Source organism: Centruroides vittatus, unplaced genomic scaffold (genome assembly GCF_030686945.1).
Source record: "Centruroides vittatus isolate TY-2023 unplaced genomic scaffold, ASM3068694v2 contig_290, whole genome shotgun sequence".
NCBI lineage: Eukaryota > Metazoa > Arthropoda > Arachnida > Scorpiones > Buthidae > Centruroides > Centruroides vittatus.
Genome location: NW_027121846.1, coordinates 1,152,154 through 1,174,302, shown reverse-complemented (window position 1 = coordinate 1,174,302; position 22,149 = coordinate 1,152,154). Strand labels below are relative to the sequence as shown.

At 29.0% G+C, this 22,149-nt stretch overlaps 1 protein-coding gene across 1 annotated transcript; it reads left to right on the top strand.

Annotated features, from left to right (window-relative positions):
* The first annotated feature begins 494 nt into the window (after positions 1-494).
* LOC136972358 (glucose dehydrogenase [FAD, quinone]-like) lies at positions 495-20,183 on the top strand. The gene is made up of 11 exons (XM_067266928.1): positions 495-601; positions 2,871-3,073; positions 5,336-5,525; positions 5,767-5,898; positions 5,993-6,114; positions 6,253-6,423; positions 6,495-6,648; positions 6,749-6,912; positions 6,980-7,157; positions 14,496-14,718; positions 19,896-20,183. Exons 1-11 carry the CDS (start codon positions 544-546, stop codon positions 20,044-20,046), a joined length of 1,746 nt encoding a protein of 581 aa, XP_067123029.1. The 5' UTR covers positions 495-543; the 3' UTR covers positions 20,047-20,183.
* The last annotated feature ends 1,966 nt before the right edge of the window (positions 20,184-22,149 follow it).

Here is a 22,149-nt window from a genome sequence, read left to right as displayed (position 1 = left end):
GCACTTTTATGGTCTATATGGCCCCTCTAAATCCTGTAGACTCTTTAATTATTATTTACAAAATTTTATTGTTATATAAATAAATTAAATCGACTTATTAATATTCGAAGTCAGTCAGTCGATCACAAGAAGACAAAGAAAAAAAGGCATACCGAAACGTAAAAACAATTTCCTCGTCTTCATTCACTTAATAAATAATTTTTTTTTTCGGCATATCATACTCGTTACCACTTTCTCTAATTTCAAAAATAGAGCGCAAAAATAAATAAATGTTTTCCTTCTCTCGTGTGGCTCTTTAACCTTGACTTCTAAAACCTAGTCTCACTTCCTTCATCGATGATAACAACAGCATTCGCTGGAAGCGAGAACAGGGTCGAGAGAATTAAGGGCAGACATTTCTGGTAGGTTGTACAGCAATCACGTGGCAGTCTCCAACTGTTGAAGAATTGACCCGATTAAGAGGCAGCAGGCATTCGACTTTTGATTTCCATCATGAATTTCTTCAAACGATTGCTAGTATCATTACTCTCGTTTTTCAGAGTAATGGACATTGGAAGAGAAGTCACAAAAACTTTAGAAAAAGAGTATGATTACATTATAAGTAAGTAATTTTTAAAGAGGATTTTCTCTCTTTTTTAAAGATATTTTAACAATAGAAATTATATATATATATATAAGTGAGGCAATATTATGCATGATTAACTGCATGCTCGCATTTGATTTTTATTTATTTTTCATTTTACTTTAAAACAGTTATTATTATTATAGGTTATTCATCTTATTTTAGTTTGTAGATTTTGGATACTTTATTTTTAATTATTGTTTCCTTTAATGAGTAAAAGGAAAAAAGAAATTTATATTTTTAAATAATTTTTTTCTGAATCAAGAAACAGCTTGAGTATCCCTCAATAATATATGTATATATATTTCCGCAATAATATAAATTAACAAAGCTTAAAATTAGAAAAGGAAAGATGATCCAGAGATAATCTAAAGGATAATCTGGAAAGGAAGACATTATATATTCTAACTGAATGATAAAATTTTTTATAAATTGAACTATAAGTTTACATATCTTAGCCATGTTGTACAGTACGTCTATACGAAGATTTTATACCGTTTTAAAATAAATAAATATAAGAAATTTTTTTTTTTTTGTATTTACATGAAAAAGTTGAAGCTTAAAACTATTTAAAGTTTGTCTTTATGAAAATAAATGTGTGTATATATAGATGTAGATGAGAATATATATGTATATATTTAAAGAGATTTAATAAGGATAAATATCGCACTGGAATTGAACTTATATAAAATATTCCAGTAGTGATGCGAGTCTTGTTAGATGAAGAAACGTAGTTCAAATTCTATAGAGAAATTGCGACAATAGTGAAAAACACAGTACTGGGTACCACTTTAATAGTAAATTAAGTTTTAAATGGTCTTAAAATATATATATATATATTTTTTTTTTTTCTGATTTTTCATACAGAATTATATAATTATTCACTTCTTATATGTTTCATTATTCATAATAATAGTAATTCAATATAATGAAGATGAAACTGATGATCATGTAAACATACACGAACGAATCATCCATGCGAATTATATATGAATCTGAAATCTCTAATTTAGATTCTTTATAGGCCTACAATCCAATTTCCAAATTTCTAATCAATGTGATTATCTTAATAACTTTTTAAAAAGCCTTAAAGGCTTATCATTAAAATCATCAGTAAAGCATTTAATCGTCGTTAGTCCTTAATAAATCTGTCATTTATCGAAAGACGTGCTTAACTTAATATTCCATGAAAGATGCAATACAGTCATAAATACTCTTAAAGTAAAAAAATCGATCCTAACAATTGGAGCATAAACTACATGTTTTAAATCTAAAAACTAGCTGAAAAATAATCTATTTTAAGATATTTAATTGAATATTTTTTCTTGTTTACATACAGTTATATTATGCTAATAATATATACGTCAATTATATTTATAATCGCTTTAATGCGCGATGAATGAAAATCAATTATAGAAATTAATAATTATTAATTATATAAAGTGGCTTAAATTACTGTATATAATTGCTTAAAAGATGCTGTATACAGGAAATGAATACGTAATTAACTGTATTTGTTCGAATTGAGTGATTTTTAAAACTGGAGTTAGAATTATATTGCTTGAACCAGTTTTACATTTACGGTAATGAAATTATTTGATAAAAATGCTATATAAGTATATAAATTTCTATTATATTATTAATAGAAAATAATATATTTATTTGCTTTCTTAATTTATCAATACATACCTACTTACCTACATACATACATACGTACTGTACGTATATTCATATTGGTGCTATGCATAATTGAGGAAACAAAAGTGCTCCATCATATCAAAAGATTGAGAAAAGGTGTTATAAATTATTAAAATATTCATTTATGTCTGTTCATCATAAATATATACGATTAAGAATAATTATATATTAATATATAAGCAGAATATGATACGATGTGGTCATTTATTTACGAGTCTAATGTAAATATATTTCGTTATTACTATTTCCTTTTTTAGTTTTCGAACTATTTTACGGGCAGACAAACTATTTTTTCGACGATTTAAATTGAAAAACAATTCTAGAAAGTAAATGAGATTCCAAGAAAAATAAATAAGAGTATAAAAAACTGGTAATTTTAGGTATCGTTTTCATGAAATAGATCTGAATTTCTTTAAAGCTTTAATTAATTGCAAAATTAGAAAAAAACTCATCCTAAATTCCCCTATTTTAGACTATAAATGAACTATTTATTTATCTATAATGTCACAAATGTGCAATTTACATAATTTGCATTGTTTTCCTTTTACAGTTGGAGGTGGATCAGCGGGAGCAGTTCTCGCTAATCGTCTTTCTACGGATCCTAGGAACAAAGTATTACTGTTAGAAGCAGGAAGCAATGAAAACTTAATCACAGATATTCCGTTTATCGCTGTCGGGTTGCAATTGTCTCCAGTTGATTGGGGCTACATGACAGAACCTCAGAAATATTCATGTTTCGGTTTAGAAGGAAGGGTAAGCTTTAAATAATTATTTAAATGCATTTACAGCTTATAGAAAGATATAAAAGACGCAAAACAAATATGCGATAATTCATTTTTTTCGAATGAACTTCAAACGATAACCTACAATTCAAGAGAATGTAGAAAAAATACTTATCATATCTAATTATAAAAGCCTAAATTTTAAATGGAACAAGAGTAGGGGATTTGAATTTTAAAACGCTTACTAAGTGGTGATGCCAGTATAAATATTAGATTTATTTATATTTTAGAAAATTTAACAGCTTAGCAGAGCATGTACCACTATGTACTGTAATGCACAATTAGAAAATTGTTATCTTTAAGTTCGATTGAGAACAGAAAATTTATAAAAATTGCGATTTTATCTCTATAAAGTGTTTGTTATTCATCAACGACCCAATAAATTTACAGGGAAATTCTTCGATGTTTCACACAACTAATATGTTTATTCCTATTCTAAACAGCTCAAATCTAGATTTATAAGAATTTTTAAAATAAAATTTCCCTGGAACTAAATATCTTACACAAAATTTCCCTCATTCCTCAGCCATTTTACCTTAGGGTATATGGAAGGATATAACACGTAATGAGATACTTATAAGTTACATCCGTTGTTTAATAAATAAGTTATTCATTAAATAGAATTTAAAATAAAAAAAATAATTATCTTGTTATATTTAAATAATCTAGTATTTTTCCTCTATTAACAAGATAATTGCTACATTCAAACTACCATAACAATATTGTATTATTTATATTTAATATTATAATACGGTAAGTTAAATATCCTGATTTTTTTAATGATATATATTTTAATTTAATAAATTTTAAAATATCCTTTACATCTAATTTTACGTCGTCAAAATAAATATGTAATTTCCTTATTCGTAACAATAGACCTACATTCTGTAATTATAACTACAGTATGAACCACGTGCTATTGTATAATATGAAATCAAACTTCTAAAACAGCATATAAAATAATATTATTTAAAAACATTAAATTTTTTCTCGTATCAATTGAGTAATGTGAATTTTTCTGTGTGAATGGACAGACCATATCCTGTTAAAGAGGTGTTTAGACAACTTCATCCCCTAACAATTTTAATTAAAATACTTATCAAACGATCAAAATTCCTATATGAAACATAGCTCATGCAAAGTAAGGAAGTTACAATAATATTAGAACATGTAGGCCATATATTATTCACAATCAAACAGATACAAGTGATCGGTGACATACAAATATATTACAAAATCCAACTCACGCCTTACGGATATTAATCGAAGGGTTATCATACTTTAAAACAATAATAATAAATCTACATCATCATCGTTTATTGTTTATTGCATAGCAAACACCCATTGTTTAATAATGAGTTGTAAAATGCTGTAGATTAGATAATGGAGGATTTTATTCCATATTTTAGAACTAATTTTTTAATAAAGATTTATGGCGTGTGTATTATAAAACTTTTAAAAAATAACTCATAATGTGTATAAGCTACTTGTTTACCTAGTTCTTTTGTGAGAAGTATTGTTTAATTTCTTTTAAAATATTTTTTATCAAGCGAATGTATTTTTCATTAAATCATTTTTTACTTCTTATCAAAGTTCAACATAATAAAAATTAACTGAATCGGTGAACCCGAAAATAGAAAAATATTATCTTCTGTATCCTACAGTGTATTTCGATAAAGAAATTTTTATCTGTAAAGTTTAAATTAACTTAACTTACTCCATGATTAAGTTATTCTTTTTACATGTTAGTCTGTTATTAAAGTGAGCAACCAAAATATATTTTATTCTAGTTTTATAAGCTGGTAGAGATTGCTGTAATTATCTTTAGACGGTAGTTTAATTAAAAATTAATATTGAAAACAATGTCTTCACTTGTCATATTCACACAATGAATAGAAATATTTACCTTACATTATATAATATACAGTATTGTACAGTAATGCAGTCAAGCTCTCTTTTACAGACTTAACAGGGTTAAAGTTATTAAGCAAGTTTTACTTTTTGAAAACTGTCCCAATTTTAATAAAACCTGGTCATCATTTTCTAGGACATTTTCAATTTGAACGTCTAATTTTTTCTTCTTTTTTTATAAATCACGCATTTTCCTTTCCTTCCTTTAATAATTACTCATATCTGAAACGCTTTTTATAAAGTTATAATCACGAATATGCTCAGAGATAAATTATGTAAAATATTCAAATCTTAATTAAATTATATAAATTTTATGTTTTAGCGTTCGAAATGGCCGAGAGGAAAAGTTTTGGGTGGATGCAGTGTACTGAATTACATGCTTTACGTTAGAGGAAATCGTCGTGATTATGACAATTGGGCTAGGAAGGGAGCTTATGGATGGGGATGGAGAGACGTCTTTCCCTATTTTCTAAAATCTGAAGATAATCTAGATCCGGATATGCTTGATAATGGTAAATAAAAACGAGTTTATGACAGATTTAATTTAGTTTAAATTTTGAAATAACAAGTCAAACATCATTTGATATGCAATTATGTTAATTATATAAATAATAATTAAGGAATGGATGAACAATTTAGAAGTAGTAGACATTAAATAAATCAAATATAATTTTATAGTCATATAAATTTGCATTCTATATATTTTTATGGATCATTTTAAGATTTCGAATTGTATCCAACGCTTTATTTTAGGTTTCCACAGCTCGGGAGGTTACCTAACAGTTTCTTCTCCTATATATTCTACCCCTTTAATGGATTCGTTTTTAGAATCGGGGAAGATTTTCGGATATCCCAATGTAGATATCAATAGCAAGAGACAAACAGGTAATTTACTCAATAAAAATTTTATAATATGAACGTGATTAAAGATATCTAGAATAATATTTTAAAAAAATTCTTATTATTTTTTTAATTTTAGGTTTCTCTTTCCCACAAACCACAACTAGGAAAGGGAAGCGATGCAGCACTAACAAGGCTTTCTTGAAACCAGTGAAATATCGTTCCAATCTATTAATTTTGCTGTTTTCATATGTTACAAAAGTATGTTTTATATCAAATATATATATATTTTTTTAGAATTTATCTTACTTTCTAATCTCTGATTTCAGACTAATTAAGCATTACCATAGAATTGCTCGCGAATAAAATTAATGACATAGTTATGTATTAATGTTTTAGATCTTATTTGATAAGTACAAAAGAGCTAGAGCCGTACAATTCGATCGTTTTAACGAAACTTATATTGTGTACGCCAGAAAAGAGATTATCTTATCTGCTGGTGCTATAAATTCACCAGTATTATTAATGCTATCGGGAATTGGCCCTGGAAAAGATTTAGAGAAATTTGGGGTAAGAATAAATTAAATTAATAAGGACACAGGTACGAAAAATCATTATATAATTCATATATCATGTTACAGATTCCGGTCATATCAGATCTGGCAGTCGGTTACAACCTCCAAGATCATATTTATCCACTTGGATTGAGTTTTTTGCTGGAGAAACCTGTCTCTAACGTTTTTTATCGTATGTTCAATGCAGTTAATGGAGTGCGATTTTTTGTTTCTGGAAAAGGTGTGTTAGTTGTCAAGATTTATATTTATTTTAAAAAATGTTTAGGCCTATATAATTAATCTCATTGAAATATCTTAACCCAATTAAAATCATTTTCAAGGACCCTGGACTATACCGGGTGGAGTTGAAGGTTTAGCTTTTATTAATACACGTTATGCTAATATTTCGGACGATTTTCCTGATATACAAATACATTTTGCATCGGGAAGCATGTCATCTGACGGTGGCGATTTTCATATGCCGGCTGGCGGGATAAGTAAAGCCGTAAGTAAATTATAGAGTTATAGTTTTATAATTTGGATATATTTATAGAATATCCTGAACATTTCAGACATGGAATTCCTTTTACGGACCACTTTCTAATCGTGATACATTCTCCATGTTGCCAGTATTACTTCGACCCAAGAGTCGTGGTTACATAAAGTTAAGAAGTGCAAATCCTTACGACCACCCAATTATAGATCCAAATTATCTATCTCATCCACATGACATTATGGTCATGGTAGATGGTAAGTTTATGCAATAAAGCATAGTTTTTAAACATTTATTTCCACCTAAACATTCCTTAATTAAACGAACGTTAAATTAAAATTACATCTAGAATGAAACAAATATAACTACTTTAAATTTTGATTGTCATGTTACACCTCACCGACGAATTTTATCACATGAAAAACTAAGTGTAAATTATTATATTTTAAACCGTACGTGCCATAATACGTAAAATACACAATTATCTTTGAAAACATAACATAAATTATATTGGATGAATAAACCTCTCACAGTCATTTGCGACTACCACTGAATACCTTAAAAATATGTTAACATACCTTTTTATTAAAATAGTTGATATTAGTGGGATGAATATGTCCGAAGAGAAGCAGCAAGATTATTGATATTCGGTTGAAAATTGGCAAGTTTAGTCGCAAATCACCACAGTTTTCAATCTGTTCCTCTGTTTTGTCAAAATTGTATTCGCGTGGCTAAAACCAGCTTCAACCATGTATGAAGTTGGAAATGCAAGTAAGAAAGGTTTGGCTTCTGCTGTGAGCTTGGGATATTTAGTGGCAATATTGTTATTGTTCCAAAATTCACTGAGGTTTTTATTTTTAAACAACGCTTTAGCTTCGAGATCTACACACATTTCAATCAGTTCATCTTCTAAGCTAGGTTCACTACCTTTATTATTTATTTTCACATCAAATGGATTAGCAAACCATTCGGGAACATGCATATTCTCCAAGTCTTCTCTTAATGATTTTCGATATATTACGATATTTTCTCTGTAAAGGACAAAATATCCACATTTAGATATAAAATACTTAGAGTGACAACCCTACTAGAGTGTAACAGTGCAACATATGTCTGTGTATAATGAACTACCAGCGTTCATAACATGTTTGCAACACTAATACAGTTGCCAGATGCGTTAAAACAGAGTAACAAATGCTTAAAGCGGCGTAAGCTAAGGCAAAACTCAAGTTTAAACTCAACTTCAAGTTTAAGTCAAAACTCAAGTAACTAGGGTAGTCAGTAGTTAATCTTATCCGTATTTCGAATTTTTATTGGAATATTCTATTTTTTTTCCTAGACAGTTTAATTGATCCTCTTTGGTATTAATCAACCTTCTTTCGACCCGTGTATTAATCTATCCCTGGAGAACTCTTATCGACCTCTTGGGGTCGGTATCGACCACTTTGGGGACCCCTAATATAGATTTTATTACTTTTTGGGGTTTTCACAAGTTTGTATTTAATTACAAATGTAACATTATTTTCATAACCACTTTCTGTTTTACAAAAATGTCTGTCAGTCAAAACATATTTCGGCTGCATTGCCCTATTCGGTTGACTTTTACATTTGAAAATTGTAAATGATAGCATTATTTACCCCCATTTAAATATGATTTTCATAAATTTCGATTCAATTCGTGAGAATAAAATTTGAAAACTGTCCATAATTAGTAAATCAGTTTTAAAATAAAATATATTATTTTCTGGTGTATATTTAAGAAATGGATGCCAATATTTCTAATTTATTACGTCAGAAAATGTCTAACGTTTAGTATTAAACAAAATATAAACTTTATAAAATTTAAAAGTTTATTTTCTGCAAATTATGGCAATATTAAAATATATTGCGCATATTTTTAAAATTTAAAACGAACAATGTATAGCATTCAAATATTTTTATTTATTTAACTTTTATTTTCCTGACTGTTATATATAACAGAGGGAAAGTATGGCGATCGGTCAAAAAATGATCGCCAAAATTTTTACATTTTTGGACTCAGGACACCTTGAAATGTCGAGAAATGCAAAAAATTTGGGGGGGGGGTAATTTCTGTATGCATGGATGTTTGTGTGTGTGTGTGTGTGTAGCACGATTTTGTTCACCCTCTTTCAAGCTTAATAACTCCTGTGCTTTTACTCGAAAATTTCTGAAATTTTGCAGGGAGGTTTAGTTATTAGGGGAATTGATGCTATTAAATTTTGGTGATTACAGGTCTACGGAGTGAGGAGATAAAGGGGGTCGTGTGTATCTCGTTTTACTCGTTATTACCATTTACAATTTTCTATAAAACACATTCCTATCCTCAAAATAAAGCTGTTCCCCATTTTATAGTAGTTAAAAATATATAGTTTTTAAAATAAGTATGATAACATAGAATGCCACCAAATGTTGCCGGGAAAGTTAAGCAACTCGTTGCTGGATTTTTTGAAATATTTTTAGATAAAAAAGCTTGTCGGATCTGTTTCAATCATCCACTTTTTGTTTTGTTTTTTTTATTTTGGATATAAATTATTAGCATTTCTAATGGAAATCTGCATATGTTAATAAAAATATGCTTTTTAAGGTAGTTTTGAAATATAATAACGTCTAATAGACTATATATGAAACTATATTTAATGATGCATTGTTAGTATATGATCTAATGTATCGTATCTTAAATTGAATGCTTCATTTTAATTAAGAATTAAACATTTCATGAATTGTTTAATTCTTAATTATAAAATTAAGGAAGATTAAAAGTCCTTAAAAATTTACATTTTGCTTCTTAATACTATTAACATTTATCCAGGGCTGGGTTTTGTATAGGCAAACTAGATCTTTAACCCCTCCATTTTCTTCATCAATTAGATACTGAAGATATTGTACAGTTCATTTGATTTAGAGATTCAATGTCATAAAGCCAAGCATATCTAAAAGATATATCGACATCGAAGCTTTACTCGGCATGTTTTACAGGAATTCGAAAAGAATTATAAATTTAAAAGTGAATACACACATAAAAACTTTTACACTTTTTGTGTTACTTAACCCTTAAACTTGTAGGGTTACACTGACTACGTTGACAAAAAGAGTTTATTAATTAATCATATACACCCATTTATATAAATATATTAACTTTTCTGTACAAAATTACCAATCTAAAATGCATTTCGGGCTTTATAATGGCCCCTCTTGAGTTAGACAATTTGGTAATGTAAACATTTGGTGTGTAATATCTAGTAAAATTAGAACATGTATATACCAAAGACAGCTGAAAGTTAAAACCAAACTTGTAAAAATCCACAAATACAGCAACCAATAACAAATATTACTAAAGTATATTTATTATTACTTGCTATCTGCAGACTCTTTCTTCAAGTCAGTGTGATAAGCCCTAAAAGTTTAAGTGTGCAGTAACACAAAAAATGTAATAGTTATAATAGAGGAAAGAAGCTATAGTAATATAATATGAAAACTTAATAAAGCAAAAGAACTTTTTGGTATTCGAATTATAAAAAATGTCTGCATGTTACTTAACTTTCTTCGAAAATTAATCAAGTCATTTTTTCCTTTATTGTTTCGAAATAAACGTTTTTCTAAAGGTATAAGTTTAGGTTGAATTTAATGTGATATTGAAAATGCAAAAGAAGTAAGCCAACTGTATCAATTTTCATTTTAAAATATACTATAATGCCATATAAATCCATGCAAAAAATTTCGGCACAATAAAAAGTATAATAAACTAAAAAGCCATATTTTAGGGCAAAAACATTATTATAAAATGAAATGCACAATTCGCCCTTTGATCATGTTAGCAAAAACGTAATTTTTAACACTTCAACATATTTCTAAAAACTCTTTTAGCCCCGAGACCTTTTCAGCAAGCCCATTATGTGTTCGGCCAGGTCCACAATGGTTAGGAATCGGGCCTGACATATTCGGATTGACCATCTCCGGAAAAATTCCTGGGGTTTTTCGAATCGTCCGGATTCGTTGTCGGAACCCCAAGCGATCCATCACTTTAACTTATTGTTTTGTTTTATTAAGTTATGGCAACGCAACACTGGATTATCTGCTTAAGGGGATGCCTTTCGGGAGGTTTTTTTTGGGGGGTAACTGGCCCCTATTCAGGCGTTACAGACGTGGAGAAAACCCGGAAAACTCCCGTCCTAACGAGGCGCGGACTCACGCCCGAACTCCCAGTGTTCAGGGAAAGAACCATTTGGGCACTGGTGGGCCCACTTCAACTTATAACTGTTAAATTAATATTTAATTGAAGAATGAATATTTTGAGTTAAAAGCGCATCCTTTCAGTATAATTTAATACTGAATTGAAATGAATCTTTCAGTATAATTTAATACTGAAAGATCATTTCAATTCAAGCTATAATACTATTCAAGTAATTATTTAACTTGAAGTAACATTATATTAAAGGTAGAAAAATTAGTGATTGAGATCAAATTACCTATATCTTTTAATCTTACTTAATTTTCGTAAACTTGGCATGGATTTTTAATTTCATTTCAGTGTTTTTTCCGTAGATCAGATACAGGCCTATTTATTATTCAAGAGATTTCAGAATCAGAGCAGATAAACTTGGCTTAGTTTTATCATATTAATTCTACAAATTATGAAGTCATAAATGTAAAAGCCCTGATTTTAGATCGATAGATACCATATATCATTCATATATAAAATTAAAGTAGTGTATTTGCATTGTTGAAAAATTATAAGAGAAAATATATAATTTTCAAACAAAGAAATAAATCAGTTTAGATATTATTAATCTATTGTTTATTATAAGAGAATCATACGTAAAGAATTTAATAAGTGAGAATTGAGAAATATATCGACGAACGCATAAAACAAATAATTTAAAAATGCTTTTAATTAATAATAGATAATTAACAAATATTTAAAATACGTTATAATATAATTTAGCAATCATTTCTGCGGGAATAAATGTATTAACACCGTGAAGAATTGAATAGTTTCAGAGTATTCTTGATATTGATATTGCTCACTCGATCGCTCTCACCTCTACTCTTTAATTATTTTTTATTGCACTCCTAGGATACATAACCACTTAATTTTATACGAATGCATAATGTAAACAGATTTAAGCCAATGTATTGAATTAATTTATTAATTAATCTCACAATTATTTACAATAAAAACAGAAACAGTAGCATTATATTTATTAATTTTACAATTGTTTGTTTTGTACCTACTTCTTTTATGAATTTATTAGAACTAATCTAAGATAGGATAGGATATTTTAAAAATATAAGTACAATTTTTGTAATTATATCTAAAATACTAGGTGCAGATATGTTTATCATGTCTGCACTAGAATCTATATATATAATCGAGACGAGTTGATAATAATAATAATAATAATAATAATAATCAGCGCAGAGCCCAAACGGTTAGGAGTTGAAAGTTGAAATTTGGTACGCAGTTAGGGTACGTCACGAGAACGCACACTAAGAAGGATTTTTCGAAATTCCTCCCCACGGGGAGAGGGACAGGATTAAGTCTTAACACTTCCATCAACAATGGAAGTGTTAAGTAACAATGGAAGTATGAAATAATAATGGAAGTGTCAACAATGGAAGTGTTAACAATGGAAGTGTTACGTAACAATGGAAATGTTAAGAGCCCAAACGGTTAAGAGTAGAAAGTTGAAATTTGGTACATAGTTACGGTACGTCACAAAAACGCACACTAAGAAGGGATTTTTTCGAAATTTCTCCCCACGGGGAGAGGGACAGGATTAAATCTTAACACTTCCATCAACAGTGGAAGTGTTAAGTATCAATAGAAGTGTTAAGTAACAATGGAGAACAAGAGAAGGCGACGTGCAAGATTTACGGGCGCTGGAGGAAAAAAAGAAAAAAAAAGTAATATGTTAAAACATATTCGATTTTCAAATTTAAACAGATTAATTCGGTTTTTCTCGACTTTTCTTCTTTAGAACATTCGATGAAAATCGAACGATATAATCAGAACACGTCGTGAAAATCGAACAATATTACAATATTCGATTTTCAAATTCGACCTTTTATTAAAAATATTTAGTTTGTTGGTGAAATTACTCTTTTTCTTCTGTGACTATAACGTAATAATCTTAATCTTCGCTATCATTACTTTTGCCCGAGCAACGCCGGGCCTATCTGCTAGTTATTGATAATTATGGAAACTTTAACAGATATATTCCCTGCTTATTATACATAAAATTATGTTAGTTGTTTTAAATTCTCTTTAAATATATAATTATATCTTAAAGCATGAAGCACATTTAAGTTAAAAAAATAATTCTACGTTGATGGAATTTAATAGAAACATCCAAAATAACTCTCAATGGTTTAGAAATGTGCTGAATGTATTAATTAATAATTAAATGTGATGCCTTTAAGGGTTTTGGGTACTGTTTTTACACGAATGTAGAACAACTTAAACTTTAAGAAAAAACTATTTATATTTTATCAGTTATTAACAAAATAATATTCTATATTTTTCATGATATATAAAAAATAATTTCATATTTTTTAATGATGTTTTTTAAAATTATAGATATTGATAATCGTAGATGAAGGTTAGATATATTTTTATAATACAATTATTAGATAATAAAATGTAGCTATTTGTTTATTAGCGATTTTAATTGTAATTCAACGATTAATGAATTTTGAAGAACCTCACTTTTTACTTGCTTTGAAAGCATTTAATGAATAGCTAGTTAATGAACTTTTCGAATTAAATAATATATCATTTTATATACGGTTTTAAATGGTTAAATTTTCTAGTGTATAACCGTTCGAAACTACTTGATATCTTATTATGCTCTAAATTTAAGTATAAAAGTGTATACCAACTTTTATACACTGAAATATAAATTCTTTTATAAATTTACATGTATAATTTAACCTTAGGAATTATAGAACAGTTTTAAACACAGGTTAAATATCCATAAAAAGAGAGTCAAAGATGATTAAGCTTGTGTAATTAACTTACTATTTTCTAACCAATATACTGTAAGTAGTAGTGATTCGATACACTTTGGGGTGTATTCATAAGTATTAAATGTATCAGAAATTATGAATAAAGATAGAATATACCTTAAAATCATTACTACTACTGTATTATACTTGTATTAGAGATCAAATGTACAGTACATTTCTTTTTGAAATCTTATTAAGATAAATTATAATGACATCAAAAGAAATAATGTTTAACATAAACAATATCAGTTACTTTAACAGAAAATTTTGAGATTAATTTAAACACATTGCCTTGCTTAAATTAAATATAATAAAATTTATTTAATTTTTATACATATTGCATTCTTAGAATATTTTTACATATTTAAACTATAAAATTAACAACATATTAAATGCGTATTGTTCATTGCCTTTTGCCCTTAGTTACATTAAAATTTTTTGATGAGATCGTATTCACTGGTGTGATAATCCCTAAAATTTAAATAGCTAGTTTTGTTATCACAAAAATTATATTATACGTTTAGATATAAATTCCCTAAATTACAAATTTATAATTATCATAATTGTAGGGATGAAGAAGAGTGTGTTGCTAGGAGAGTCTGAAGCATTTAAAAAATATGGAGCACGTCTTTTTCCTACTAAGGTGCCAGAATGCCAAAGATATCAAAAATTAAGCGATCAACACTTGGAATGCCTCGCTAGAACACTAACTACGACTATTTATCATCCTGTTGGTACTTGTAAAATGGGCGCTCCAGATGATTCAACAACAGTTGTCGATCCCGAATTAAGGTTTGTAATTTAAATATTTAAAAACACTTATTATTGTTTCTTAAAAGTTATTCTTATAGAGTTAGATTTTAATTGTTAAAATATGTAAACATAAAATTTTATTTTATTTTGTCATCAGTTATACTGAAAAGTATTCACACAATTTTAATATTTTTCATAATTTAAAATTAATTATTATTACGTTGTGTTGTTGAGATGCATCCTACACGGCATATTTACCGATGCCCAGTGCTTTACCGCACTGAAGTCAAGGCATAATTACAGAAAAGAAATGTTTTGTTTGCGTGCTGTTTATGTATCTGTGTTTAAGAATTCCCTATGTGAAATGTGTTTAGTATGGCTGCCTTTTATAGAATGATGTATGTGCAGTTGTGAAGCTCTACTGTTTCGAGACTTCTGTATAATGTATATGGCAGGAGTGGGCAAGAAAGAGTTCAGTGGGAGCCGAAATGTAGGTTTTGCAAAATGCATGGGGGCCGCAGTTCTGTACTGTCGTGGCGGATAGTATGGTAAGGCGCGCGATTTTGTTATATAATATAAATATAATATAAAACAAAGATTGAATTTTTATAATATACATATTTTCACAAAATTATAAAAATAAATTGTAAAAATAGTAATAAAAAACAGAAATTAACACTATCAGCAAGACCCGCATGTAACTCAAAAAGAGCCGCATGCGGCTCTCGGAGCCGCTTTTGCCCATGCCTGGTATATGGTATGATGCCTGTGCAATCAAGATTACTGGCACAATAAGTACCTCAGCCATTCTCTTCAAACCCTTCATTTCATGATCAAGTTCTGAGTACAGTAGAGCGTCGAAAATCGGAATCAATTGGGGACTGGGGTTGTTCCGATTAGTCATTTGTTCCCATTACCGACTTTGTACGAAAAAATATAACCTGTCCGATGTTCAAATTTTTCTCCGTTGCGTGTCGCTTCGTGTTGAATTTTCGTCGATTTTAAGCCTAACGAAAATTTTTATAATAATAATCGAGGCTATCGTATCGTTAAAAATTATTCCTGCATTTTGTACAAACAAAATAAATATATTGAAGAATATAAAAAACATGAAAATTATACTTTAGAAGTAAATCTAGTATCAAAAACGTTCGATTCAGCACGACACAGTCCGACTGAAAATCGTTCCGATTACCGGCCATTCCGATTACCGGCGTTCCGATTAACGACTCTCTACTGTATTTAGTAATTTTTTCAGTGTATTTATTTTGTATGTTGTGGATATTTGGTACAGCTATATGGGTTTGTTTTGTTTATCAATGAGTATGACGTCTGGTCTGTTTTGGTGGATTGTTTTGTTTGTGATTATGGAACGGTCATAGTATATTTTGTTTGTTGTTTTCTATGACCGTCCGAGGCGTCTATATGTAATATGGTTAGTCTTGTGTGTAGTAGTTTGTGTTTGTGTGCAAGCTTTTGATCTGTTACATTCGTTATTTTGTTAGATCGATGTAAGTAATCAGTTTGTGTTAAAAGCTTGCAACCGAATATGATGTATTGTATGATTTCGTGCTTGATGTGACACTTCTTACAAGTGCCATCTGTATATAGTTGTGTCTTTTAAAATGTACTTCTTGTACTGTATTTTTGATCTGATTTTCTGTATGGCAATCAAGAACCTTTCCGTCTCTCCAAAGAATAGAGCTAAGAGTCAGCAGTTTGACTCAGTTGTGTCAACGTGATCCTGGCTGAATCTTCAGGATGTCTACAACAGAGCCCATGACTGAGATAGTATCTGTGCGTTTTATGGACTCTGTTAGATGCTATAAGTGTTTAACAGTGTACTGTTTTTGTCTGCAAGAGTTATTGCTTTGTGTAATTGTAATGTTTCTTGTTTCTGTTGAAATACTCTCGCCGGTGTTTGTGGTAAAAGTTTATTACATCTGTGAGGCCTGGCACTTCTTCAAGAGGAAAAGTCAGTTTCCTAAGGATGATTTATGGTAATGTTTGTTATGGTTTGTTAATATTGTTCGTGTTATCCTTTGGAGTTATTCTAGTTCTGCGTGTGTAAAATGTATAACTCCAAAGGAATATGTCAATACTTGGATGGCGCATGTGTTTATTGTTTTAAATGTGCATTCAGATATTTTATTACTATTGAGTTTAGTCTAATTTTTATTGGTATTAAGTTTATTCTTTTGTAAGTCTTTGTTTTATTTGTGCGTATTCTATGAGTTTGGAATGTTAGAATCCTAAATATTAGTAGGTTTCTCCCTCATCCATGGATTTAATGACATCTTTATTTCTGAGTAGAGAATCATCATTGTCCTTTCTAAACATGTAATGAGCGTTGGTTGTATTTTGTTTAAGTGTAGTGTTTGCAGTAGTGTAATAGTATGACTGTGGAATGCTGTTGAATGCCTTTCTGTAAGCTATGTATGCTATGTATAGGCTTCTGTTTTGTTTCTGTGCTTCTCGTAGAATGAATGAGTCTATGAGTAACTGCTTTTTGCATCCCATTTGATTTATACGTCATTCTTTTTGCCGCTCTGTAAGAGAATGCTGTATTGTATGGTATGGTTTTTTGTTTGTAAAATTTTTGGCTAGTTCCTGGTGCAGAGGTATGAATTTTTTTGTACCAGAAGTTGTGAATGCTATCTACGCTTGGTGCCTTCCAACTGTGTGTTCTTTGTATTGAATGTTGGATATCTTGTATGTTTATTTCAATACACGAAATGATTGGTGTATTATGCAAGCCTTCTTTTTTGATCGAACATGTTTTGTGTGTGACTAGACTGGACCAAAGAGCAGATCAATAGTCTGTGAATTGTTTTTCTGTTGGTGCGCTATTATGCTGTGATTGTAGGTAGGTTTTATACATAGTTGTCTGTAAAAAAAATGTCTCGTTGATTATGAATAATTTATTTTGTTGTTTTCGCAGCATACAGACTGTAACGTTTCAGTCTTTTGACTTACTTGTTAGCTGCAAGTTTTTGTTTGAGTGTATTCGCGTACGTATTGTATTGTTCGTGTTGTGTGTGTGTTTCAATTTTCCTGAATATTTTCCTAACCTCTTTTATTTAGTTTGATATTATGATGCTTTTAGTGTGATGTCAACCTGACTAATTGTTCTGTAATGTTATTAATTTGTATTTCTACTCTTATTCGCCAATAAGCTTATGATTTGTCTGTTTTTAATGTATCTGTTTGAGTGGTTTACTGGCCTTAGTAGTCAGTGGCTGAATTGCTGAACCGATATCACGCTGTAAACGTGTAATTACCATTTTTATTTTCTCCAAGAAGAGAGTGAGCTTATATACCTAAAGCCAGGTGTTTATAAATCTGACGCCCCTAACGTGGGAATCGATGCTGCTTATGGGTCACTCTTTACTTCATTTCTCTCTGTAGACCTTACTAGTATGGGTGGCTCTACGGAATGCTTATGCTCCCTCCGGCATGACACTATAGTTTATTATAACTACTGAGCCCTCTCACTCCGATGGGTGGTAATTAGCGAGAGTTATTATTTTTATTATTTTAACTCTTTCCTCCCCGTGGACATTAACAGGGATTATTTTTTCCATATTCATTGTGGTAAGCGACTGGTAGGTGAGGCATCGTTTATTTATTTATTATTAAAATTACAGGCAATTTCAAGTGGCATTGTCTTTAATTTCAATAAAACAGAGAATATTTTTCTTATAAAATATGAAAATAATACACAACAATTTGAAAAATACAGTAAAATTAATTTCGTTAAAACAGTTATTATTAATAATTATAATAAATTTATAAAGATATCACGTATATTAATTTACGAAGGGTCATGTTTTTATTTATAATTGACAAAAATTATGTAATTGATATTTCTTTTAATCAAAATTTTAAAAATTCAATTTCATTTTCATTCATTTATAGTTTAATTATTTTAAAATGTATTATAAATGATAAAGAAATAATTAAATAAACTATTTTATTTGTAAATATAATTATAATCTCAATCATGTCTTAATCTGAAATTTCAAGATCCTTCCTACAGAATTTATAAAATTTTATAAATATAATACGATGGATATTTTTATTTGTATAAATGATAAGAAAAAAAAATTAAAACAAATAAATGGAATCATAAAAATCAATAAAGATCATAAGGAAGAGAAAAGAAGAGACATAAGGAAGAAATGAAAAATATACAAATATTTCATTGAAACTAAATTTTTAAATGCACTTATTTATAAACATAGAAATGTCCCATTGATTTGACATAAAATTATTAATTTATATCACTTCTTATAAAATAATAAAATGATATTAATTGATGAATTTTTAATACAGTTCATACGAACTTTTTCCTGTCTTTAGATAGGAAAAGTTATAAATAAATCTAAATTTTTATATCTTCTCAGACTTTTATAAGAAACCTATCACGGTCAGTCGGCTATTACTAGATTTATTTTAATATTAATACAGTTAAATTCGCATAACATTTGGAATTTAGTAATTAAGGTAAAGCTATCCTTTAATCCCGTTTTAAAACAAAAAGTAATTAAATAAAATAATATCTCCAGAAAGAACTTTTAAAATTCATACAGTAGGAAAGTATTATTTTTTAATATAGTAAAATTTAAATTTGTTTTGTAAATCAAGCTATTTATTAATAATCTGTGCCAAATACTGTGACTGCCCTATTTCTACTATCTGATTAAAATATAAAGATTTTTTCGAGGAAAAAAAAAAGACGTGTGACTTCATGGCATGATAACTTCGATTCTTTCAACCGTGAATTATAAAAACATGCCTCTTATTATAATAATAATATTGTATAAGTTAACAGTAGTTCTATAATTAAACATAATTTCAGATTCTATATATTTCCCTCAATAGTGAATAGCGAAAATTATGCTTTCTAGTATATAAATGCTTCAGAAAAATTTACAGTATACATTTTATCTAATTAATCATATGAACTAGATTAATCAGAGATAGTATTAATCAACTCATATGATCTAATTACGTGAATATTTATATAAATACATTTCTTGTATTTATATAAATATAATGTTGTTGTTATTATTTGAACAATATTACTAATACTTTTCATTCTTGTTTTTGCATATATACGTTTCTTCATCATTATCATTTTCCATCTCCTGTTTCAAGATATCCATGTGTTTCTTCCTTATTTTTATTTTAATATATTACTTAATATTTTTCAGAGTGAAAGGTGTATCTGGATTAAGGGTAGTCGATGCTTCTGTTATGCCTGAAATCGTCTCAGGGAACACAAATGCTCCGACGATAATGATAGCAGAGAAGGCTGCTGATATGATCTTAGGATACAAAACATATCTACATAATGAAACGTGATATAACCTAGTTTAATTTTAATTATCATTTTCATATGTATATTATTCTCATAATTTAAACTGTAAATTAAAAGAAATAATTGTATATATTAACATCATCCTTTAGACAATTTTAAATTAATAAATCATTTTAAATTATATTTTTTTGTGTATAATTTTTTACATTTATTGAGAATTATTAGAATGGGTCACAATAGATCATAAACGAACCTTGTCCAGTTTTTCCCTGACGTAGATGAATTATTGTTATTATTATTATTATTGTTTGTTATAAACTATGATCCAAAAGACTATAAGCTGAATATTTATATAATAATGCTCTGTTATTACACAAATTTATGTTAATGACTTTGATCAATTGTCTGGAAAATTACTCGTGAAGCGATCGTGTACCAGGCTCAATGTAAAAATATGTGATTAATAACACTTACATTTGAATAATTTTATTAATGAAAATTTAACTGTAAAAATGATCAGTTAAGTTATAGAATTTATGTATATGAATATTCATATACAGGGAAACCTGCTTAAGATGGCCACCACCTTAGCAGGTTTGCCTGTATATGAATATGAGGTTTGCCTTGGCCCCAGGGGTGACCACCTCTGGGACCAAGATCCCAGAGGTGGTCACCCTGGCCACTTCAGAAAGGCGGTCACTATATGGAGAATATAAATTATAACAAACAAACCCCATGACATTGTTTTGTAGATCAGTTTTATCAGTTTATTTCTATTAATGTTGACAGCTGTGGTCTCATATAGAAGAATACACATTAATTGTATAAAAAACTGTATAAATTGAGATATTCTCTCTTTGAAGTTTTCCACTGTTATATTATCTATATCTTTTATTCTTTACACAGTACCTTCTCTGAAATGATATGTCTTTACTTAAATGATTCAAGCGAACCATTAGATGCATTAGAGTTCTAAATAAGAAGCTTCTCTGCAAATGTGAATATAATGTAAATAAGAATAGACGTAGAATAAGCGATAGAGCATATGTAGTTTTTTTGATTTTTTAATAATTTCGCCGTCTGAACATTAAAAAGACCTTTAATCATTTTCATCGTGGGTTCGGCCACGACCACAATGTGGCATCCCAGTGATGAGTAGGATAGATAGACCATCTTCAAGAAATTACTGGGTTTTTCGATCCAGGCTTTCCACAGCGGTAAATTGAATTGGATTGATGGAATAAAGCAACGCAACATATGGGCGATCTGCCAAAGAGCAATGCCTTCTCGGGAAGACTTTCTATGGGAAAGTGGCCTCTATTTAGGCACCTAAAGAAAATCCAGAAAATTCCAAGTAGTTAGCCCCTTCACCAGGCACAGAACCACGACCAGCGACTAATGTTCAGTAGGTTTAGCCATTCGGTCTCAAAAACTCGGCTACTTCGGAGAATCTCAAAAACGGCCAAAAATATAAAACGCATCATTTGTCAAGTTTTTATTAAATAAACATCATATTTAGCATTAAACTCCAGACTTTATGGATATATTTCACATTCTTTATAGAAATATGTCGTTGCGCAAAGTGAATAAAGATAGTGAAGCGTTAAAAGCTGAAATTCTTTTAATCAATCACATATGTAATCTGTACTGTCAATGTCGCATTCATCACTTTCTTCAATTTCAATTGCAAATTATGTAGATCCTTGTTGAAGGAGAGACATTATTTCTAAATTTTCAACGTTTCTTAGAATGTATGCTCAAGCTGATGATATACGAATCTGAAATACCAAGAGTCTGCGAACAAAAGATTTTGTTTCAACTCGAGATATTTTCCTAATATATTCGTGATATTTTTTTTACAAATATTTATTATTTTTTGTCGTTCGTGATATTTTTTTTACAAATATTTATTATTATTTTTAATTTCTTGCACTTCTGAAATTCGACCGATAGGAACCAGCACGTACTCTAAGATTAAATGTCTGTGCGTAATTGATTGACATATAAAACCATAGATATTTTTTATAAATAATTTGACTGTATTTAAGGCATGAATGTGATTATATTGATAACAAAGGTGTATTGATGACCAGATTTCAAAAATAAATTTTAAGGGTAGTAGCTTACAACAATTGGCAAATTCTAAA